This window comes from Berghia stephanieae, chromosome 2 (genome assembly GCF_034508935.2).
Source record: "Berghia stephanieae isolate SIO BIC M18660-M18661 chromosome 2, UCSD_Bste_1.3, whole genome shotgun sequence".
Classification (NCBI taxonomy): Eukaryota; Metazoa; Mollusca; class Gastropoda; order Nudibranchia; family Aeolidiidae; genus Berghia; species Berghia stephanieae.
The window spans coordinates 8,660,459-8,686,595 of NC_088361.1; the positions used below are offsets into that span (position 1 = coordinate 8,660,459).

The 26,137-nt window shown below is 37.9% G+C and overlaps 1 protein-coding gene across 1 annotated transcript in view; it reads right to left on the bottom strand.

Moving 5' to 3' along the window:
• Positions 1–26,137, bottom strand: part of LOC144964269 (elongation factor 2-like) — a 38,280-nt gene that overhangs the window by 6,479 nt on the left and 5,664 nt on the right. The window contains exons 3-9 of the mRNA XM_078898352.1: positions 24,256–24,443; positions 21,657–21,865; positions 18,653–18,886; positions 17,419–17,532; positions 4,878–5,016; positions 1,782–1,977; positions 1,111–1,369 (exon numbers count right to left, since the gene is read on the bottom strand). Coding sequence (XP_078754478.1) covers positions 1,111–1,369; positions 1,782–1,977; positions 4,878–5,016; positions 17,419–17,532; positions 18,653–18,886; positions 21,657–21,865; positions 24,256–24,443 — 1,339 coding nt within the window. The remainder of the gene's footprint in view (positions 1–1,110; positions 1,370–1,781; positions 1,978–4,877; positions 5,017–17,418; positions 17,533–18,652; positions 18,887–21,656; positions 21,866–24,255; positions 24,444–26,137) is intronic.

Here is a 26,137-nt window from a genome sequence, read left to right on the forward strand (position 1 = left end):
ATATTCGAGGCTAACGTGCAAATTTTATGCAATCTCTTTAAACTGTTGAAAATCATTTAGAATAGAGAGGGATAATACAATTAAAGAGCTACACAGGAATGGAGAATATGCTGTGATGATTTAAACCCTGCCCATCAATAATAACAATAATAGTCGTAGTAATAATAATTCATTAGGCACACATGCCTTGTTTGCCACAAATTAGCCAAAAATGACAAAATACAGATTTTGAACTACAAATAAGGACTTAAGACTCAGGAAGTCAAACACGGAACGGTCGGCAGCTATGTTTACCAAATTAGTAAATGCAGAAAATTCATGAATTTTCATCGACACAAGAATCTAAAAAATACTCGAGATAGTGATGAATCGAGAAATTAAATCAATACAAGGGACGAGATTGTTATACTGGAACTAATAGCTAACAGCTCTAAACTACACAAGTGAATCTTTGTCGACTCGTGGTATACAGTGTACAGTTATACCGAATTTCAATTCCGTCCTCGGAGGACGGAACCATAGAGATTGGATTTAGGACTGAGGAAGACGAGCTGTTGAGGGCTCGACAACATAGAGGAAGGTTACGATCTCAGACTCTATGCTATAATAAATAATAGCATGGATATTGGCAAAGAGCAAGGCGGAGGCGTGTTATCGACACTGCGGATTTAAAATGGCCTCGCAGATGTTGTAATTATATGGACGTTTTTTTAAATGATGTAAACAAAAACAAACAGGTATAAAGGCCAAATAACGGAATTCCGTCCTAAGATGGAATATTTAAGAGGTCTGTTAAGGCTAACATGACATTGGAGGCATAAAATAATTAAGAATAATTATACTTGTGTTGTATATTTTAGTTTACATCCACATTATGTTGTCATATGTTGTATCTAACTGTTCTTTATTGCTGTGTTGTTTCAGATGTTGTACTCAATGATATACTAGTGGTGTTTCTTGTTCATTAAAGCTTACCGTAAAGCTATCATCTCAACTAGCAGAACTTGAGACTTTAGCGATGTCATAGTGAGTCCAGTTAGCATTGAAATGAAAGCAAAATGACTTGTTTAAAGCTAAAAATAATTCACAAAGGCAGAAATATTAACATACCTGGACCATAGGATCAGATTTGGCCAAACGTTTAAGACCCTCAACAAGCTTGGGTAGGTCAGATGGATTCTTACATTCAACAGCCACACGCACAACAGGGCTGACACTGAATTTCATGACTCTCATGTTGTGGGCATCCTTGTGTGTTGAGATGGTACCTGTTTTGACCAGGAATTGATCAACACCAACCAGACCACAGATGTTACCACAAGGCACATCCTCAATGGATTCAACATATCTTCCCATCATGAGAATGGTTCTGTGAAGAAAAGAATAGAAACACTGTACACCAATTTCATTAAAATCTGAATCATCTATCCTTCTATGAAGTTCAATCAAAGCATATCATTTGATTTACTGATACATGCATAAAGGAGCTGGCAGGTACAAAGTCTGCTGCACCCAACACTCAAATTTACTCAATGGTTTTCCAAACTGAAGTGTATTGCTATGAATGACATGCAAGAAGACTGAACGTCAGACAAATGTCCTAAATATACAGAGAAATATCTAACAATGAGGTATACTATCAATCACCGTACATAAGATAAAATAAAAATGGAAATAATAACCAAATGAATAAATAGGCAGGAAAATCTGATACATTAGGCTGACTAACTACTTTCCAGCCCTCAACCCCAACCCCTTTATAATAGGATTTGATATACAACCTCTGGATGTTCTTTTCATAGAGATCCTCTCTCTTTCCAGGTACGTAATTGGGTCCCATCAAACGCACTTTCAGGCCTGTAGCAATGATTCCAGAGAAAACACGTCCAAAAGCATAGAAACGCCCTTTGTCAGTTGTGGGCACCATCTTAGAAACGTACATCATCAATGGGCCTTTAGGATCACATTTAGCCACAGCTGAAGAAGAATGGTTGAGACAAAAGTAAAATAAACCATTTCATGTCTGGTTAAAAATGAATAAAAATGAGTAACCTTAGTGATGGTTTTGGTTTCCATTATTGTACTTAAGGCCTTTAGACCAATTGAATTATAAAATGTCCATAGCACATAACTGCCAACTTTTTCAAAAATAAAATAAGGAACGCTCATTTGGCCCGGGATGAGGGACGATGTGTGCCGAAGCCCCCCCCCCCCCCCCCCCCCCCCCTTCATCGAATCGCAACATATAAAAGTCAGCCTTTTTAATTACTATTACTAACACTAACAAGTTTGAGATAACAGAGGCTAGTCCAAATGTTGCTAAATTATCGGGTTTAGTACCAGCACATTTGAATCGTTACAATGACACTTTCCACAATGAGATCAAAAGTTCAGAACAGACAATATAAAGAAAGACTTCAACTGCCTCAACTTTGATAAGGACCCATACACAAGAAGCACAATTGTAAAATAAATGAAATAACTTTGGATGGTTAGAAATGCATAACTGCCAACCGTTTTGGGTTAAAAAAAATAGGTGAGTTCGGCTAAAAAGTAGGCGATTTTCTTTCATGCAACATAATGGTCTTTAAGTAGTACACAATAATAGTAGTTATAGTAAAATGCACCTCTAAATATTGGAGAATTCCTACTTCTTTACTGTGACAAGATAAACACACCTAAAAATGGAGTATACTTATTTTTCTTGAACCTAAACCGTTACAAAAGCTTGCTTGAAAAATCAAAAATCAAAATCAAATGAAGATGTCTTTTTAAAGGGATTAAATTTATATTTCGTAAATCATTAAAGGGAAATAATCATTGTCATGTTTAATCTAGATAAGCAATTGATTTTCTGATTGAATACCTTCCAATCAAAGATGTGGATTTAATTTTATTTTTAATTAAAATAATATTTGTAACAAATAGTGAAAGTATCAATACTGTCTTAGAATAATAAAAGTATATCGAGACTAACATCCTATTCTATGCAAATCTCCAATACATTATGAAAGGTTTGAGTAAAAAACAGGCGTCATATAAACAACTGGAATTTTTCTAATTGTTGAAAATCATTTATGATAAGAGGCATAATACAAATTCAAGAGCTACACAGGAATGGAGATTATGCTGTGCTGATTTAAACCCTGCTCATCCTCTCTCACTGGACACCAATAATAAAAATAATAATAATAATAACAATAATAGTAGTAGTAATAGTAATAATAATGGATCAATAATAATAATTCATGAGGCTCACATGCCTTGTTTACCACAAATTTGTCAAAAATTACAAAATACGGATTTTGAACTAAAAATAAGGACTTACGGACTCAGGAAGTCAAATACGGAACAAATCTGTTTTTAACGGAACGGTTGGCAGCTATGATAGCATAATGATTGATGAAAGCGGTGATTAAAGTAAGACTCACCCAAAATCTATTGAATTTTTAAGCATCAGGAACAAGTTACAGATAAAACATCAAATTTCAGGAACAACACCAGATATTACCTTTGCCCATAACAAAAAAGCCTCAAAAAATGTTCGCATAAAGACCATATGAAAATATTGCAAGCAAATAATCAGATCTTTAAAAAGCCGGTTTTCCTGCTTTAATGGGAAAAGGACATCCCTGAAACACGTAGGGAAATAGGATTGTAGTTTGCCCCTATTAAAGTGCTGAGGCTGTTCAGCATGCCTCCAAATTTCGTCAATACTATACTTCACACCAAACACAGTTTTTCACAACTCACAGTCTCCTAGGTTTAATATTTAAAAAATACTGCTTGGATGACACTGCACAAGGCTCATTCAGCATATGTTCCTTTTCCCAAAGAACGCCATTTAAATAATTGAAAGAGATATGAATGGTTGACAATAATGAATGCTAGACAACAAAATGTTAGTAGCGAACAATAAGCTTGTAGCTAAGTAACTACCCACATCATTGACCCCCCTTATAACATAATATGGAAAATATTATTCATGTAATCTCCCTCTTCAACAGTGCTTTCCTCAATTACTTCTTGTTTCAATAATTCTCCAATTATAGCCCTTAATGCTATGGTTTCCTGTGCATTAAATTTCAATTGATGGGGAATTTTATTTTGAATTGGTGGAGAAATGAATTGGATTTTACAGCCTTTGACACATTGTAAAATTATTTTGTTTAATTTCTGAAAGTTCGCCGTCGCCACCATTATCTGATTTTTTACTTCTCTTTACTTTGGAAGGCTCGCCCTTCTTCCTACCTTCAGTCTTACTCGACACATCACTCCTATTTTCACCGTCATCACTGTTATTTTTGGTTTCATTGTTATTGTTACACGCCATCCTGTTAAGGAATTGGGTCAGTGGGGCGTCCGACGCCATTGTCTTAATAAGTGCAAGCGCTCGAAATCACGCACGATAAAATGAAATCGATGACAATCCACTTAATATCTTAATAATTGAAGGACAAAATCATAATCCACGAATCATCACATGATAATTTAAGCACAAAATAATATATTTTCAATAACTATTGCATCAATATAAGTAGGTAATTAATTTTAAATCCAAGAGAATTAAATACACGATGATTGCTTTGCAAGGTTCACTTTTTAAGTGATTGCGCATGTGCAGGGACGCTTTCTCTCGGGCAAGGCCATATGAATATTCATTGGGTCTATAAAATATAGAAATATTTCATGACATACACTTTGAAGGAACTAATTAAGACAATGAAATGGATATCAGTGATTATGATTTGCATGAACAACGTTATTCCTCCTGAGGAAGGTCTATATTTTTGCCAGGACAATGTATGGCACTAGTTATAGCACTCATATAATATATCAGACTCAAGATGAAACAAATAGATGAAAACATTACAAACCTTGACAACATTCATCATCAGTGGGACCTTCATAAAGGAGTTCAGCCCTATACTTCTGGGCAGTGACTGGAGAGGGCAAGTGGATGACAATCATCTGCAACATAGCATCTCCAGCAGGAAGCCATTTCCTCATGATGGTCTGATAGTGAAAAGTTACAACTGTTAGTGAAAAGCTACAATAATTTTTTTAAGCAGCTCATATATCCAAGTGCAGACCTAACATATCACTGGCAACAAATTAAAGATGTTTATAGTCTGAGAGCATGCTCCCGTAGAGTTAGACCACAAGTGCAAAAAATTTCCACCTAAAAAAATAAATTGTAAATATTAGGGTGGGGTGTTCCAATCCGGACCTTCAACATTCACCTATTTTAACGCCTAATTTTAATAGGAATGATGACACAGAGCTGAGTTCTGATTTAACATAGCCAGAAATAAATGCATGATATATTTAAGCCAACCTGAGCTTTTCCATGTTATGTAATTAAATTCTCTTAAAATCCCTGTCTCACTTGGAAGATCAGGTACGAGCTTCGCCCATTACTTTCTCGCGAATTCATGGCATCTTACAGTTTAATTAATATAAAGCAACAACATTTGCAATATAAATTCAAACAAATGAAAAGGATTTTTCACATTTTGATTTGAAAATTGTGGTTGAACATCATCTGGAATCAATAACATAGCAGCCAACTTTTCAAAGAGCAGAAACAGAACATCCCATCGCTTCGACTCAACACAGCAAAAGCTCATAATCAGAATGGTAATTAACTCATCTTCTAGGCACCTATAAAATAATTACATAAACCACAGGTTACCATCTCAACTGTACATCACCGCTTAATTCATAAATAAATATAGTCCAGGAGTTTGCTGGGGTTTACTGCTACTTTTGTAGTAGCTTTTCTCCTCTTCAGGAATTCTAACGTAAATTCAGGATTATAGCAAGGGATGGAGTCTGAATTTCCGATAAGAAGACTAGCCAACACATCTGCACTGAAGTAGTGCCGCGCTGAAGACCGGTCTAGACCGTGGTCCGACGGTCTTTTAGCTGTGAACCGAAGACCGGTCCCATAGGGGAAGATCGGCGGCGGCCCTCACTTCTTATCACCTTTCAACTAGTGCGGGGCGGTCCTTGCAAGGACCACGGTCCTACGGTCTCGCGCCATAGCCTACTACTTCCCCAGCGCAGGGTTGCCAGATTATTTTTCAACAAAATGCCAGGGGAAGACTCAAAAAATGCCAAAACACTCAAAAAGATGCCAAAGTCTGTTGACTCCCACCCCCACTAAGAAAACTACTCACTTTTGATAGACAATTTACTATCATATCCTGGTGGCTTGCGTGTTTTTTCTTTTTCTTTTCTTTTTTTTTTTTTTGAATTATACTAAATTTCCTGTTGGGGTAATTATTTACCTACTGACTACTAAGTGGAGTGCTAAACCACTACACCACGGTTGGATGTTTGTTTTTACGCGTTTAGAAATAATTAAGAAAAGGTGTCATTTGAAGTATAATATACAAGAAAAGAAAATGCCAAATGATTTTTCTAATGCCAAACGGTTTTCAAAAATGCCAGATTTTTGGAATCTGGCATTTAAAATGCCAAACTGGCAACCCTGCCCCAGCGATTCGTTGCTTCGGTTGCCTATCTTCCACCAATCACCTTCCATCCCACTTAATTAATCGCACCCACCCCCCTTTGCCATACACTAAACGACACAGACGACCATACAGGCAGACGACAACCAACCTCCACTCTGCAAACCGCCCTTTCGTGTGTGAGATGGGGGGAACAAACAGGAGGCGCACGCCTTGGACGATTCCATTATACGGGGTAAATTTCAAAATTTACTACACCATAATGATCGCAATGACAATGATCTATGGTGAAGGCATGACCCCTCTTCTCTAATGGGTTATTGTTTGAAATGTATGTGACTACTAAAGATGTGTGTGTTTGTGTGTGTGTGTGTCGAACCTAGCAAGTAGCAAATCCGATTTTTTGTTTTCTTTTGTCCATCCCTTGTCACCACTCCTTTCTATCGCAGTGTTGTCATTTAAAATAATACAATAATATTAAAATTTCGTTGGTGTTTTTACTAATCAAATAATATGAGTTTCATTAGTTTCTTCCTTCCAAAAAACCCAGTTATAACGTCTGAATTTTAAAAAAGTCCAATAGAATATTTGGGGACCCCGATAGCTCAGTTGATAGAGCACTCTCTTTATACGCACAGGGCCAGAGATCGATCCGGGTGCAGTCATTTTTTTCTGAATCCCTGTCTACTCAGCAATGAATGGGTACCTGAGTTTGTTAGATCTGGCGAAAAGTCACCATCGACCCCTCTTATTACCTCATCCACCCCCTCTTATTATAACTTCACGTCTCTCTCTTACTCTTCAATGCTCGTTGGCCTCTAATGTGTGTGTGTGTGTGGGGGGGGGGGGGGGATGAGGGGGTGGGTAGGAGTTGCGTGTGTGTATCAACGCCACGAACAACTCGATCACCGCCTTGGGCGATGCCATTATCTCCGTTAATGGGGATAAATTTCAAATTTTATTAAATTATCGAAGTAACAATGAAGTACGGTGAGCAAATAAAGAAGACATCACCCCTCTTCTCTAATTAGGTTACAATTTGAAATGAGTGTGACTAATCCGTGTGTTTTACTCCTGTAGACCACGGTTTTCATCGTGTAGCGGTCTTTAACGGTTCAAGAATGAACGATCCCATGGTCTCAAAGGTCAAACCGGTTCGAATTTCCAACAGTCTCTCAGGAATGTTCAATGTCGAAAAGGACCGGTCCTTGCGGTCTTCATTTCCCAAGGACCGTAGGACCGTGGTCCTTAAGCTTGCCAAGGACCGCCCCGCACTACACTGAAGGATCCTCTGAAATTGGTTTTGGTCTTCCTCACGAAGTTTAGAAGTGAGCAAGCCTTTGAAACTTCAACACCCAAAGAGAATCAACAAATTTGCTTACTTAGACCTGTAAATGAGCTCTATAAAATTGACTGAAACTCTTCGACAAACTGAAGATTCAATTATTTTTTTAAAAAATAAGGGCATCATTGGAGAGGAGAGTGATAAATACAATATATCAAAATAGTGGGTGTTATTTCTTACTGGAAGTATGACTGCCATAATTTGATGTAGAAGGAATGCTAAATAAGCATGTCATTCATATAGGTAAAGATGACTTCATCAAAGTCATATTCCTGCCTCTGGAATTTTTTTGACATAGAAAAATAATCACCATTATCATCTTTAACTTCTAGCCATGACCAATTGAATTTATTCCTCACGGGACTCACATCTTTATCGATGCTCGACAAGTCTGAATTGCGATCCACGAACAGCTCAGCCATTGTGAGAACATTAGAATAATGTAGCAATGAGCAAACTTGATTTTCAATCAGTAAATGACAGAGAGAAAAAAAAACTTAATAATTATGACTTCAGGCCAATATACTGAATTATTAAGTAGAAGTGAATTATCAAGAAGAAACTTCGGCAGGCGTAGCGGAAAAATTCAAAGAATCGAAATGAAGGTAAATCGCCACAAAACAGCAAGCTCGCTTGGGCTTGAGCAAAACAATGCCAGAAAACGTCCTGATTTGCACGGGAATTAATTAGGCTACTTACCATTGTTCCTTATGATCAGATACTCAATCAATGAAGAAACGGTCAACCAGTTTGTTTACGTGAGGCAATCGAAATGTGCTTGTAGCAATCTATCCTACCTTTCAATTTGAAGATGTCTACATAACGGACTTGCGGCATTCGCAATTTACTTTATCATAGTTTTGAGACTCGAAGGGTAAATGTGGTCAATTTTGACTTAGATGAAACAGTGAAATTTATCGCTCGGTGGCTCAGTTAAAATTGGCTACAGTTGGGATCACGACGGATTGGAAAGTGAAAAAATAATTTAACGAAGGATGTGCGAAAATACCCAGGGAAGTGTTCAGACACGCCTTTATAAAAAGCGTCGCTTTGTCTTGGCAATATATACATCGTTAATATAAACGGTCCCCATGAGCTATGCGTAGCGCTGTGGAACACTCCTAATTATTTTACGGTCATTCGACTACGATTTGTGAATTCTTTCTTTTTTTCATTTATTTCTTTCTTTCCTTTTTTAAATATTTGAATTTGACAAATTGACTGATTTCAGTTAATTGACTGAGAATTTACAGGTCTACTTACTGCAAACCACTGCTGAATTGAGGAAAGCTGAAGGAATTCCTGATCAAAAGCTTTCAATGCCATATATTTTGAATTCATACTCCAATTTGTCCAGAATTGACTCCATCCTTTACAAGGACCAAAACACTGGTACAAAAAAGCAACTTTGCTGAGCAGAACGATACACAATTATTCTTGCATAAACCCTCACTTCAGCACGTTTCAAGATTAGAGAATTATAAAAGCCTTACGATATCAGTTATTGTTACGTTTCACTGTTATGTATTTGTTCACAGATGATGCAATTGTCTTTCTTCGATATTCTGTATCTCTGAAATAAAATTGAGATTGAAAAAGGACAAGGCCTTATTCATTTATATCGAAGAAACTAAAAGTATGACGGACGCTAGAGATCTCGCGGAGATCACCGCAATACGATGTCCTGCCCAGGCTGTCTAGAATCATGGACATCAAACATCCCTTCAGACGTCCTGCTCAGACTCCTCGACATCCACGAGAGGACTGCTCATCCGACTACATCCCCTGCAACAGCGCCCACGGCCACAGGGGTTAAAGCTGAAAAAGTCAAGCGACCGATCATCTCTGTGTGGAATGGACATACTTCAAGCAGAGGTGGTCGGAATATAAGCTCGCCACGCGACTTAGCGGCCAGGACATCATTTTTCAACTCCTTGAATGCTGCGACGAGGCCCTCCGTAGAGACTTATCAAGGAGTTTCACTAACCTCACGTCATGTGATGAAAATACTCTCCTCGATAATATTAAAAAACTCGCAATCCGCCAAGAAAACGTCATGGTGGCTAGGTTACAACTCCAGCAGATGCGACAAGAGATGAACCAGCCCGGACCTTTGCCGCACGCATCAAAGGTCAAGCTAGTGTCTGTCAGTACGATTTGAAGTGCACATGTGGAGTCAATGTCTCATACAGTGATCAGATGATTCGGGACACTTTGATAATCGGCTTAGCAGACGACGACATTCGCCTCGATGTGCTGGGACAGGCTGACCAAGACATGTCACTCGACAACACCATCCGTTTTATCGAGGCTAAGGAAAGCGGGAAGCGCTCGGCTGGCAGGATTAACCCCCTTCCTCTAACGCTCACCCCTACATCAGTCAACGCAGCAAGTAGCACGTATAGACAAATGGAAAGAAAACGCCTCACTAACTGACCCCCTGAAAGGAAATGCGGCTATTGTGGTAGAGATGGACATGGCACTAAGAAACAAGACAGAGTCAACCATTGCCCTGCATACGGTCATATATGCATCAATTGCGACATTCCGCACCACTTTGAAAATGTCTGCAGAAAACCAAAACAGAAAAGGCAAGGCAACTCTGCAACAGCTGTGTTTGAAGCACTATGCTCGATTGATCGTCTTGACCATCATGTGTACAATTCTGCACGCGAGTCATGGGAAAAGCGCCCATCTGCACAACAGCCGACAGTCCAAATTGAGATCCAAGCCCTCCCGTCAGATGCTAACGACCTTGGAATCGATTCCACCCTGTGCAACCCAACCAATACGGCAAAAGCCCTGGCCATTGCAGACACCGGCTGCCAATCATGTCTTGCTGGAACCTCACTCCTTACACAGCTAGGTTTAACCACTGCCCACCTCACTCCTACTTCAATGAAGATGAGAGCTGCAAATCAAAACCCCATCGAGATCGTGGGTGCCCTAGCCCTTCGAATAACAGGCTTCACACATTCCATGCAACGGAAAACAACGCGTCAAATTGTTTACATCTCGCAAGCAACTGACAAATTTTTCTTATCCATGGAAGCCTGCAAAGACCTTGGTATCATACACCACTCATTCCCTTCAATAGAATCAGCCATAATAACAGACTCTATGAAGACCATCCAATCTGTCCTACATAGTGAATCTAATAATACTGCTGACAAAGACCCTTGCAATTGTCCCCCTCGCCAGAAACCACCACCCCTCCCAACAATCCTTCCCTTCCCAGGCATAGAAGAAAACAGAGAAAAGCTTGAACAATGGCTCTTAGACCACTACAAAAGTAGCACTTTCAATGTCTGCGAGCACCAAGGGCTACCAATGATGTCTGGACCCCCAATGAGACTCCTTATCGACGATGAGGCCACGCCTGTTGCACACCACACCCCTATCCCAGTACCCATCTACTGGCAGGAACAGGTTAAGGCTGGCCTTGATCAGGACAATCAACTTGGCGTACTGGAACCAGTTCCAATCGGGACCCCAGTGTCATGGTGTCATCAGATGGTTGTCTGCGCTAAGAAATCGGGAAAACCTCGCCGAACCGTGGACTTCCAAGCCCTTAATCGCTATGCCACTAGAGAGACGCACCACACTCAGTCGCCATTCCACCAGGCCCGCATGGTTCCACACAACTCGAGAAAGAGTACTTTCGATGCCTGGAATGGCTATCACAGCATAGCACTAGACCCCGAGGACAGACACCTGACTACCTTCATAACCCCTTGGGGCCGATACAGATATCGCGTGTGCCCTCAAGGGTACATTTCATCTGGCGATGCCTACACAAGACGATTCGACGAGATCATACGTGACATCGGCAACAAGACAAAAGTAATTGATGACACTATCATGTGGTCCCAATCCATAGAAGACAGTTTCTTCCAAACAGCCAAGTTCCTGGATACATGTGGCAGGAATGGGGTTATTCTTAACCCATCAAAGTTCTCCTTTGCAAAAGAAACAGTCCAGTTCACAGGGTTTGAAATTACGCCAACAACTGTTCGTCCATGCCCACAAGTCTTAGAAGCAATTCAGAAATTTCCCAAACCCCGCACAATCACCGACGTGAGAAGCTGGTTTGGCCTTGTAAACCAGGTCGCATATGCCTTTGCGTCAGCAGAAAGAATGCAACCATTCCGCACACTGCTTCAACCCAAGACATCATTCGTGTGGACTGAAGATCTAGACAAGCTGTTTGAAGAAACTAAGTCCATCATCGTCCAAGAAATTCAGAGAGGCGTGGAAATATTTGACAAAAACAAACCGACATGCCTGGCCACTGATTTCAGCAAAGATGGCATTGGATTCTGGCTACTACAAAAGCATTGCACATGCGCATCAAACAAACCATTCTGCTGCCGAACAGGGTGGAAAGTGACATTAGTGGGCAGCCGCTTTACATCACCAGCAGAGGCAAGATACGCCCCGATTGAAGGAGAGGCCCTGGCTGTGGTAGATGCCCTCAACAAAACTCGTCATTTCGTGCTAGGCTGTCCCAACCTGTTTGTTTTGTTTTTAAGGGTTTTACGGCGCTTGCAACACATTTAGGTTATATCAGCGCCAGTAAAAAGGAAGAAAATGGGATAGTAAAAAGTTATAGAATTACAATTGAAGCACCCAAGAAAAAGCAAGACATAGGGGAACTGGGAACAAATAGGGATCAGATGTAGATTCCAAGAGCATACCACCAATGTACTTAGTTTGAGATCACCTAAAAGTCTCATCCAGACACAAGCACAGCTCCCAACTAAGAGGAATACACTCAAATGTTTACCAATCATATAATATAATTTGTAAACTAAACATAATACAATGCATAACAGAGAGATGATTTACAAAAAAAGAAAAAAAATCATCTCCCAAAACTATAACTATACATTCGACTGTTTCCCTCCCAGCCAAGGAGCTCCGGCAAGGATCAGGACAAAACCAAGTAATCTCATTCCACAACAAAGACAGGAAACAATTGGAAAACGGGTATGGGGGATAGAAGACATAGCATGTACCTCCCTGCCCACTATGGGAGGTCAGGATCCCCACCCAGTGTCCCAACCTGATTATCGCAGTTGATCACAAACCCCTCCTTAAGGTGTTCAGTGACAGGAACTTGGATGCCATCCCAAACCCACGACTCAGGAACTTAAAAGAAAAGACACTGAAATATCGGTTCCAGATTACTCATATCCCTGGTGTCCATCATGTTGCTGCAGACACCATCTCACGCAAACCAGTGGGCGAAGCCGAACACCTCCATCTACCCGACGATGCAACCCACATCTCCACTGACCTCAGTCTCCCTACTCTGCCTCATGACTTCCTCATGGCCATCAGAGCACAACCTGCAAACCCCAATTTACACCCAGATGAAGAAATACCCATTGGAGGTATCAGCTCAATAACTTGCAACGATGTTCGTGTTGCCACCAGCAGTGACCACTCAATGGTTGAATTAATTGACCTGATAGAAAATGGGTTCCCTGATGCAAAAGACAATTTGCCAACAGAACTTAGACCTTACTTTCAATTCAGAGACAAACTTACAAGTTTCGACGGTGTGGCTTTGTACAATGACCGCATAATTATTCCTCCTAGTCTGCGCGACAAAGCCCTTCGAGCCCTCCACTCAGCTCATCAAAGTGTGTCCCAAATGTTCTCCCGCGCTGACGCCTCATTTTTCTGGCCTGGGATGACCGCTGCAATAAGTGAAATGCGAACAAAGTGCCAGTCTTGCAACCGCATAGCCCCAACTCAACCAAGTGCTCCCCCTACCCCGCCAATGCAACCCGAATACCCCTTCCAGTGTATCTGTGCAGACTTTTTCCAATATGCAGGACATAACTACTTAGTTATTGTCGACATATAGCAATTGGCCCATCGTGGAAAGAGCACATGGTGGATCCACAGGCCTCATTACCAGCCTAAGACGCACTTTCACTACTTACGGCATCAGTGATGAACTCTCATCTGACGGTGGCCCAGAATTCACCTCTACAGCCACAACAACGTTCCTGCGCAACTGGGGGGTCCAACACCGTCTCTCCTCAGTGGCATTCCCCCACAGCAACAGCAGGGCAGAGATTGGTGTCAAGACCATCAAACGAATGATCATGGACAACACAGGTCGTGACGGGAACCTTGACACAGACTCCTTCCAATGCGCCATCCTTCAGTATCGTAACACGCCAGACAGGGACACTCGGCTATCCCCTGCGATGCGCATATTTGGAAGGCCAACCAGGGACTTTATTCCGATACACCCAGGAAAATATATCCCCCATAAAACCTGGCAAGAGACCTTGGCCAACAGGGAAGATGCCTTAAGAAACAGGCACATGAAGGATGCAGAAAGACTATCTGCCCATACTCGCATTCTACCCCCCCTTACTGTTGGAGACTGCGTCAGGATACAAAATCAGACAGGACCATTTCCCACGAAATGGGACAAAACAGGAATCGTTATTGAAGTCCGTCAGTTCGACCAGTATGTCGTCAGAGTTGATGGATCGGGCAGAATAACACCAAGAAACAGAAAATTCCTGCGCCTATATCACCCAGTGATTGCCAGGGCCCCTCTAGCCACACTGCCTACACCCACCACAACAGTGGCAAAGAGCAATAATTCAACGCCTGCAACACCCAAGATGGTCTCCAACTCAGCAGGCCAGAAAGCAACTCCAGAGACAGTACAGCCCGATGCTCCACCGCTCGAAGAGCCACCCAGCAACGGTCCTGCTGACGAAATTATCGTCCCAACAAAACAACCTAACAAACCGATTGCTCCAGCCGGTGATGCCGAAGGAACTCCACCTCCTAGGACAGCTCGCTTGCCCCGCGCTTTGATGGCCCTCCAGCCATACAAGCCTGGTCTGAAGGAAACAGACCAGCTACCCGAGAGGCGCTCAAGAATTAAATGACTTTCATTTTACGTTACTTAAAACTCAAAAATCATTTAGTACGAGTCTAATCTATATCCCTGTCCTCTATCTGCGAAGAAAGCACCATATTATTGCAACTGATCATCATTTTTCTAATTTAATATCAGTCTTTGTCCCCTACTTGTCAAGAAAGCACTATCCAAAGACTTGGGGGGCATAGAGAATTATAAAAGCCTTACGATATCAGTTATTGTTACGTTTCACTGTTATGTATTTGTTCACAGATGATGCAATTGTCTTTCTTCGATATTCTGTATCTCTGAAATAAAATTGAGATTGAAAAAGGACAAGGCCTTATTCATTTAAAGATCTCATTCTCTAAAGGGAAGTTGGCAATTATAGTCGCATGCCTTCAGATAATAGTCCCAGACACACATAAAATAGCAGTAATTTCCATCAATTCAAAAAATTTAATTAGCAGGTCAGATCGTAACAGTTACGACTCTATTGTGGCAATTGGCCATTATGAAGTATAAGTAAGCATATCTATGTTTGCTTTGTTTTTTTATTTTAAAAGACTGAAAACTCCAGTTCGGACACCCAGCCGTATTAAATCAGACACCTGGTTAAAGTTTACATTCCAACCCCCCTCTCCTAAAATAAGTCACATTAAACGAATTCAATCCCACATAAAATGTAATTTCTCGCACAGCCGCTTAAATAGGGCCCAAACTTTCAGTTTAGTTACTTCTTCCCTCACTGGCTACCGTCAAGTAATGTAAACAATCCACCATCAACCACAGTGATAGCTGTCAAGACGGGGTGCACTGGCAATAAATTATGTCTGCAGGTAAATCTCATCGCTTTGAATTACTCTCAGGCAGAGAGTAGTAGAAATTTCATCAAAATACTCAATTTTCTCAGCCTGTTGTGGACGCAGCATCTTTTTCATAATCTTCAAACATATATGGATACAAAGACCAGCTTTTCCTCTAAAGACGCAATTATTTTTGTTTACATCATTAAATGATAAGTTTGTGTTTTGCTCTTTTAAATAATCAGAGTTGTTTAAGAAATATTTAAAAATTCAAAATATCAAACCAACACTTTTTACCATCAAGTGCGAGGGATCAGAGAAAAGTAGATAAAATTATCTTTCATATGATATATACTTTATTATGTAGATTCAGGGATATAAGAATAGAGAGTGTGGAAAGGAATCTCAATAGTTATTTTTGGTACCAACAAAGAGGAGAATATTTCATGATATTTTAGAAATCCAATAATAAAACTAGATAGTGATGATAAGACATTTATTTAATTTGATTTCATTGAATTTAAGCGGAAATTTTTAGATTTACTTATTTAAGTTCTGTTCAGGTCATGGAGAGAGACACTGAAGACGGTCATCACACCAGTACAAATGAAATATGTCGAATTTGTTGTGAAAGAGTACAGAGCCGTGCTGAGAGGATTTGACTATAAATATAAATGAGAAATTCTGACATATTTAAATATTTCATTTTGCGAGAAATGTATCTCCCTGGTACATAATTTAAAGAAATGCGATGCAGGTATTGATACCTTTGGTTCAATGAGAAAACTCTGAACAAGAAACAATACTAAATGGGGTGAATATGATCCTAATCTTTCACCAATGATGTGCTATATGCAGTCTATATGGCACACAAATTAAACGAGGTGCAGGTCAAGTACATAAAAAAAGTAATGGGCTTGGATATCTCAAAAATAAGTTTATGAAAATTATAAGAACTCTTTTAAGATTTTCTTAGTGGTTTTGATTGTCTTTAAATGAATGTCCTTATATAACAATTTTTAATGGAATTCTTATAATTCGTTGAATCTGGGATAAATATAAGTGAATCACATTTGACTATGTTTCTGGTTTATTAAAAAAATGTCTATTAAGACAATGCTGTGATTGGATTTCAGTTTTACCTTACTCAAAACCCTTTTACGTACAGGTAAACTGATATCTCAAAAACGCCTCAATCTACTGGTATAAAATTTATATGTCTACATTCTACAGATATGCAACATCATTTCCACTACTTTTGTTTTAAAATTTTAAGTGTTGAACATGTTAAAATATTCTCTTAAAAATTTTAATTCACTTAAATTTATGTATCAATTTCATGGGTTATCCCTCTTGCTTTTTAACAACATCATAATAATGATTAAATAATCAATGAAAACTCTGTTAATAAACTGTTTTATAGTATAAAAATATTTTTGCTACGGCAATACTACATTAGTTTGAAATTCAGAAAAAATCGATCAAAACGGCGAAAAAATTGTCTCCCTCTCTCAGTGTAAAGCTATGACTCATCATCACTAGACTGGCTAGATTTACCTGGCGAACTAAACTGAAAGCAATAAACGCCTGTGCTCGGCTGCTTCAGACTGGTGCTACTTCCTTTTTCCTTCCAATAAAATGAGAAATTCATCAGCTAAGGTAATGATTAACCCACAAACAAACAAAATAAACTAGGCCTGGTTGCAAGATATAAGAGGAAAGTACTTGTGAAATACTTCTTCAAATAATTAACTTATATATATATATAAATCAAATTAATATAAAATAAAACGAACAGGGTCAGAGTTTCGGCCTTGTTGGACACCCTGTGACAATACATTTGAGCAAGATGGACACTGAAATTATTTTAAATTAGTAGATTGATCTCACCTTCAAAAGGGGTTTGCCTTCTAACTGCTTCTCTTCCATCTGTAGTTTTACACCAATGGACTCAGCCATCTTCATTCCCTCCTCCTTGGGCTTATTCATACAGGTATTGAAAATCTGCCAATACAAGAGTGAAAATGTAAAATAAGGCATACTCTATTTTAGGCATAACATTTAGCTAATCCCAATCTATTTGTAAGTTGAATCAGTCTACCAAGGCCATCGATTTTCTAGATTCAGAGTTGTCAATATAAAAATGAAAATGAAGTCACAGTGTTCCAAAAATTTACCACCAAAGCGCTAAATTTAACAAATAATTTGTCAAGTTTTTACGCGCTTGCAACTAATTAAGGACATATCAGCGCCAGTAAAAAGATGCTATAGTATAAATGTTCTAGAATTACAATTAAAGCTCCCTAAAAAAATAAGACAAAGTATCCTTTAATAATACATAGTAAAGACTTGAAACTGACAAACTCTCAGAATACTTAGATACGACACAAGTCTTATGAAGTTCAACATGCTATTCTTGCAGAGGCTCCTACCTCCAATAGTCCCAAATAGGAATCAGAATGCATAAAAAGAAGAATTTAAGACCAAAAACCAGAATCAACTTACAGAACCAAAATTACTCTAAACAATATAAAATGTGTAAAATGTGCAGATTGTTTAAGGACTAAAAAGGGGGCCTTGGCAGTCTCAGAACAAAGCATTGAATGCCGACCGACTGCAACCAAGAAACACTACCGATTGGAGCCAACATATAATATTACCTAGCTCATTGACCTCAAAGATTGGAGCCAACATAAAAATAATAACAATGAAGAAATGTTAACCATGCACACAATAGGAGGTAGACTCCCATCCAAGATGAACTGCCCAATCCAATAAATTCCGAAAGTAGAATCCGAAAGTAGAATCAGAACATTTAAAAACCCAAAACATTTTAAAAATCAGAAACTGGGCTTAAAACTCCCTACACAAAAAAAATATATCAAGGTAAGAAAGGCAGAAAAAAATAAAAATACAGCGAGAGATGAATGGGGCCCTAAGAATAGAAGATGCAAATATGAAAAAGCAAAATAAACACAAGGGAGATAATCAGAAACCAAATTCAACAGCAAACTACTCATCTGTGTGTTTCAGATTTAATAAAAAAAAATTGACACCTGTCAAAGGAACAGGACGCACAAAGTCTTTACTAAATAAATTTAAGATAGGTAGAGATTGAACTTACACCATAAATAGCTTTCAGGATGTACTTGGTGAAACCCCTCTCAGCAGTATCCGACGCCATTTTCAACCATTTCTTGGTTTTAGCCTCATAGAATTGATCGCCCCACAACCTCTTCATAAGTTTCTCTTCTCCGATGCCAAATTTTCCAGAATACATTTTAGCGAAGTCCTTCAGTGTGAAAGCCCAGCCATGAAGTCCTGATCCAAATCCAACAGTGCCATTTCTGGGATCAACCTGCAATAGAGATCATGTCAAGTCTTGGAAAATATGCAATCTACTTAATTCAGGCCTGTAAATGGCTGGTGAAAAAAATTGAACTTTTCGAGGATGCGAAAATAGACCAACCAAACCAAAAATAAGTGGATTAACAACACATGATTCGGCATGCCTTGCAAAAAAGGACTTTCCTCTCGATCCATAAATAAGACTACGTTGGCAATAAATACAAAATGCCATTCCCAGTGCCTCAATTTTCCTCACATAGCAAGAGAAGAAATCGCCGTTGGTGTCTTGCTCTTCAAGCCAAGAACATTTAAATTTATCGTTAACACCATATTCTAAGGTAAGTAAGTCGCAACTGCTATCTAAAAACACTTTAGGCATATTGAATAGGAAGAATAATTGAATTAAGAAATAACTGAAAACTACGGTCGTGCTCGGCCGTAGGCCAAAGGAGCGAAAACTTCCGATATAAGCATTCATTCACCTTTTCATTCCAGGAAAAATATTCATTTCGCATTCATATTTTTCCGGTTCACTTCCACCCGGAACGAGATAATGAATGGACCTGAAAAAAGAAGAACGGAACGACGTGTGTATGTCCGTAGCAAAATAGAAAGAAACGGCCCAGTCCCCAACACGCTATGTGTGTTAGTTGATTACTGACCGCGTTGTGTGTGATCGACGACTCGCGAACGCGAGCGACCGACACTAGCTGGCTACGTGCGGGCAGACACAGTCTATGGGCAGGCAGTAGGCAGTGAATACGTACACGTCCGTGTGGAGGTGATAATTATTGACAAGATGGAATGCTGCTGGTTTGTTTTGTCTTAGACGAGATAAGTACAATGCTTGTTTTTTAAATACTCTCGTCGAGGCACACTTTTATTTTCTTTTTAGTTGGCTCCGTCTTTAGACGCTACAAATATATATATATATATATATATATATATATATATATATATATAAAATCATTGCAGCATAATGGGAGCCCATTGTCTTAAATTATGAAACTCTTAAGAAGAAGTAAAAAAGATTTTTAAAGCATGCAAGAATATTTTATCTTTTATTTAATTAGACCTGTAAATGAGCTCTATAAAAATTGACTGAAACTGAAATGGACAAACCGAAGATTCAATTATTTTTTAAAAAAATAAGGGCCTCATTGGTGAGGAGAGTGATAAATACAATACATTAAAATAGTAGGTGTTATTTCTTACTGGAAGTATGACAGCTATAATTTTATGTAGAAGGAATGCTAAATATAAGCATGTCATTCATATAGGTAAAGATGACTTCATCAAAGTCATATTCCTGCCTCTGGAATTTTTCTGACATAGAAAAATAATCACCATTATCATCTTTAACTTCTAGCCATGACCAATTAAATTTTTATTCTTCACATCTTTATCGATGCTCGACAAGTCTGAATTGCGATCCACGAACAGCTCAGCCATTGTGAGAACATTAGAATAATGTAGCAATGAGCAAACTTGATCTTCAAACAGTTAATGACAGAAAAAAATAGTAAATATATGACTCCAGGCCAATACACTGATTTATTAAGTAGAAGCGAATTATCAAGAAGAAACTTCGGCAGGCGTAGCGGAAAAATTCAAAGAATCGAAATGAAGGTAAATCGCCACAAAACAGCAAGCTCGCTTGGGCTTGAGCAAAACAATGCCAGAAAACATCCTGATTTGCACGGGAATTAATTAGGCTACTAACCATTGTTCCTTATAATCATGTACCCAATCAGTGAAGAAACGGTCAACCAGTTTGGTTACAACGTGAGGCAATCGAAATGTGCTTGTAGCAATCTATCCTAAACTAACTTTCGATTTAAAGGTGTCTCCCATTATCATCCACTAGAGATGTTACTTCCGACATTCGCATTTTATTTATTTTATACTTTTAAAACCCAGCTTGTAAATGTGGTCAATTTTGGCTTAGACGAAACAGTGAAATTTATCGCTCGACGTCTCAGTTAAAACTGGCTACAGTTGAGATCACGACAGGTTGGAAAGTGAAAAAATAATTTAACGAAGGCTGTGTGAAATTACACTGGGATGTGTTCAGTCACGCCAATTCTAAAAAGCGCCGCTTCGCCTTGGCAATAAATCCAAAGTTAATATAAACTGCTTCATGAGCTATGCGTAGCGTTATGGAACACTCCTAATTACTTTACGGTCATTCGACTACGATTAGGAATCCTTTCTTTCTTTCTTTCCTTTTTTGAAAAAAATATTTGAATTTGACAAATTGACCGATTTCAGTTAATTGACTGAGAATTTACAGGTATATTTTATGTTATTGATCTTGTTTGTTTTTGAGGGTTTTACGGCGCTTGCAACACATTAAGGTCATATCAGCGCCAGTAAAAAGGAAGAAAATGGGATAGTAAAAAGTTCTAGAATTACAATTAAAGCATCCAAGAAAAGGTAAGACAAAGGGGAATTTGTTGAAATAGGGATCAGATGTAGATTCCAAGAGCACACTATCAAAGTACTTAGTTTGAGATCACCTAAATGACAAAACCAAAGTAAATATAAAGTAAAATAGAAACTTTTCCAAAACAATTTTAATATATTTTTCATTTGTATTGAACACTCACCCAGATCTGTCAATATACCTGCCAAGGTAAAACGGTATTAAAAAATCTGTTGCGCAAAAGTTGGAAGCTACAAAACAGTCAATTTAAAATAAATTACAAAACAACTTTAATGTAGCTTCACAATGTACTGTCAAATCATTTTTTAAAAAGCTAAATACAACAGCTAATTACCTGGATGTCTCCCATTGGGCCTTCATCCTCTCCATATGTTGCAATAATAACATTCACATTCTCGATGATTTTCTGGAAAGTCAGGTACATGTCCTCGGGTTCCAGTTGGAGAGTCAGGAGAGCCAGGTCCATCTTGTTCATGAAAAGGACTGGACGAATTCGCTCGGTGATAGCTTGACGCAGTACAGTTTCAGTTTGCACACAGACACCTAGACCAAATGTAACGGGGTACAAAAGTTAATCGAAACACGAATTTAATACAAGCAAAAATATTTTAGGATCAGAGATTTCGCAATTGGGATTCAATGAAAGTTTTATACACAAAAGCTTAAGAAAATTTTTTTAATTTTATTCTTAAAGGGAATATGATGCAAAATTCAAAAGATTCCAATGGCTAAAAAATGGCTGGTAAAATAATGGAATGTCTACGTATCCAATTGATTTGAAATTGTACCTCTGATGCCAATTGCCCAAAGTAAAGTTTATGCCTTTTATGGCAAATCTACAAGTTCAATTATAATCATTTGACTGAAATCCCACAAACGAAAAACATGCAATGGCAGTGTTGTCAACACTAGCCTATGAAAATATGTACTGTGGAGAGCCAAAATGAGAAAGATTTTTCAGAAGCTAAATCATCCTATAAATCCAATATGTTGGAATGAAATATTATTAACTCCGAATATGAACTCCCGTGTCATAAGTCTAAGCACACACACACACACAAAAAAAAAAAGGTACACGAGACATAAATCATTAAAATCCATTTATAAACCAAAAAAATCTATGGATTTATTTCTGAGACCAAGTCCTAAAAATCGGGCCACAGTCACTAGGGCAATTTACCAGCTCACTGCTGAAATGCTGAATGGATGTTTACAAGACAACAGTTATGTCCATAATGGCGACAACCAGCTGCATGGTCACTTCAAAGATTAATAGAGCCTCTTCCATACCAGACAGTACAATAACAGACCAAATAAAACCCATAGCAGCCAGCTTTTGAAAAATAAAATAAGGAACGCCCATTCGGTCCGGGATGAGGGGAGGACGTGTGCCCCCCCCCCCCCCCCCTTCATCAAATCACAGTAATTGTAGTAAATTGGACCTCTAAATATTGGAGAATTCCAACCTCTTTACTTTGACAATATAAACACACCTAAAAATGAAGTAAACTTATTTCTCTTGAACCTAAACCATTATAAAAGCTTACTTGAAAAAACAAATATATATATAATCAGATCAACATTCTTTTTAAAGGGATTGAATTTATATAAATGGCAATAATCATTGTAATGTTTAATCTATATAAGTAGTAGGTTTCTGATTGAATACCTTCCAATCAACGATGTTGATTTAATTTTATTATTAATTAACACAATATTTGTATCAAATAGTGAACGTAGCAATTCTATTTGAGAATACTAAAGTATATCCTAAGCTAACACGCATATTTTATGCAAATATCCAATACATTATTAGGTACTTTGGTAAAAAAATCAAATTGGATTGAGCTCAATGAAACCTATATCATTTTTAAGTGCTTTTCAACACGATTCTAATGATACCAAAATTGTGAAAATCAGATAAACAGAAAAAAAAGTTATGTTAGTTTAAAGGCTGAAAAACGGTCTATTTGCCTTTGTTATTTACTGACGGACTTTGTGACCTGAAAATTGTTGCATTTCCGGTAGTAACCACCATTTGGATTTCAAAACTGGTCTAAAATGGCCGCTAAGATTTGAGTAAGGATAATACTGGAACGAATTTCATGGATGCGGTATACAACTTTGCCCTGAATTTAATTTTATAAAAAAGTTAAGATGTTAAATAAACGTGCCAGCATGAAATTTTGATTTACCAAGTACTGATCTTTTAATTATTATCCAAAGCTAAATCATACCCTATTTTATCCATAATCAAAAGTTATACTAAATTGTCATTGATTTTAAAATAAACTACACCAAACGATAGAGTAATTTCTCCTGAAGAAAATAAGACATCAATCATTAAAATCCATCCATAAACAAAAAATTTATGGAACTTTTTCTGAGACCCATCACTCAAAAGTAAAAAAAAATCGGGTCACAGCCACTAGGCCATTTATCGGCTCCCTGCTGGAGGGCCAAATGGACGTTTACCAAAGTACCTAACATTATGAAAGGTTTTAGTGAAAAAAATGCGTAATATAATCAACTAAAATTTTTTTAATTGATGAAAATCATTTATGATAGAGAGGTATAATTCAAATTAAAGAACTACATGGGAATGAAGCATATGCTGTGTTGATTTAAACCCTGCCCACTTCTCTCGCTGGACACCAATAATAATAATAATAATAATAATAATAGTATGGTAGTAGTAATAATAGTAATAATTCATTAAGCTCAGGTGCCGTGTTTAGCACCAATCAGCCAAAAATTATAAAATCCGGATTTTGAACTAAAAATACGGACTTACGGACTCAGAAAGACAAATACGGAACAAATCCGTTTTTTACGGAACGGTTGGCAGCTATGATAACCGATGTAAAGACAAGACAAGGTGTAAGAATATACAGTATATAATTATGTATAACACGGTATGATAAAAAACAAACCTGATACACAATCCACCACAACAAGTGCTCCATCAGTCACACGCAGGGCAGCAGTTACTTCAGATGAAAAGTCAACGTGACCCGGTGAATCAATTAAATTGATGAGAAAACTATTGTTATCAGGGTCGTATTCCTGCTTGATGTACTTCATGTCCTCCTTGGCAAGTTCATAGTAAAGAGAAATGGCACTGAGGAAAATAAAATGGTAGCATAACCTAAAAGCCACTTCTCACTCAACTGAGATCATACAGCAATACATGAATGCAATTAAAATTAGTTTTACTCAAGGCACTACATAGGGTGCATACTAATATGAGAGAATTGAAAGACATCACCGGTAGGGAGTTTAATAGAAATTCTAAAAATGAAGAAATGTAACTCACACACTAGAAACCAAAGTCATATGAAAAAGCTGACAACACATACTACAAAACAGTCTGAAGTTTGTTTCTATCTTGATTAGAAATGTAGTTACGGCAGTTCAAAGTCTGAAATTTTAGACTGATTTTTACCCCAAAATTACCATTGCAAAGTTGTGACCGAAATCGCGTGATGTTAATAAAAAATGGTTAAAACAGTCAATATGGAGTTATCACATATTGTATACCAAAATGTTCGTCTTATAGAGGACAATGCATTTACATTAATAAAGAGGAAGATAAATATTTCAAATTAACACATTACATAATATGATGTAAATGTTACATAATTAAAAGACGCAAGATACATTTTGCTGTATCACTTTTGGATTTATCTCCAATATTTCACTGAAACAATTGCAAATAATTCCCCTCTTTGATTTAATACATGTGTAGGGGTGTCAAAATTTATAACTTGTAGAACTTCTTACCATAACAATTAAGGCTAAGGCCTTTAGAATATGGATACAGATGATAATAAACATATGAGAAAGAAACTTGATGACAAAATAAAATCAAAGTAATTGGTATTTGTAAAATATCGATACTATTAATTTCGAATTTCACAAAGAGAAGAAATATACGAACATTTAAAACAAAAACCACAAAATGCCCATAAAAAAAGTTGGAAAGTATGTAATCAAAATAAAGTAAATAATAGTACTGAAAATATTATGGACTAAATTTAAAATAATACAGAACTAAATTAAAAATATCGATATCGTCGGGCAGCCATGATGAGAAGATAATGTAAACATGGCATTTCGGCGCAGAGTTAAAAACTGTCTGCAAATAGATATAGAGCCCTGAAACTTGACATGAATAAAGTTTAGATATTATTCTAAAAACAAGCGTTTTTATTTTAAAAACACACGCGGTAAATAAAAAAATAAATGCATTTGAAAATTGCCAAATTTTAACTTCATATAACTTCTGGAATTTTAAATGGATTTTTCCTTAATTGGTACCATTTAAAAGGAAATTGAAAGACGAAAATGATACCAAAATATCTGCGATACTCCTCTGTATAACGAAGTTATGCATCTTTAATTGAACCCCCAAAAACGTGAACGGCAATTTTTAGTCACAACTTTCCTATGGGTGAGTTGGGTCACAATTTGACGGCCACTGCTCACTAAACTGCCTATTACTGGCACTATCAAACATAGTTGCTTTGCGCTGCCCTATATTTTCCACATAAACCCCAAGTTTTGTAATAGTTTAAAATTATCATACACATACTGCTTTCATCACCACTCATGCAATGTTCCATACTTGCCCCCCCCCCCCCCCTCCCCCCCGTCTTATCCCCTCTGCTGCCAATTCACGGTGTGGTATGGGAGCTATTAATGAGCGAAAATAAAATCTACAGTCTGCCCTAACATAATAATACTGTTGTCCATTGTTTTTAAAAAATTAGGGTTGTCTACCTTCTTTGACACACTATCATTCACTGCTAATTT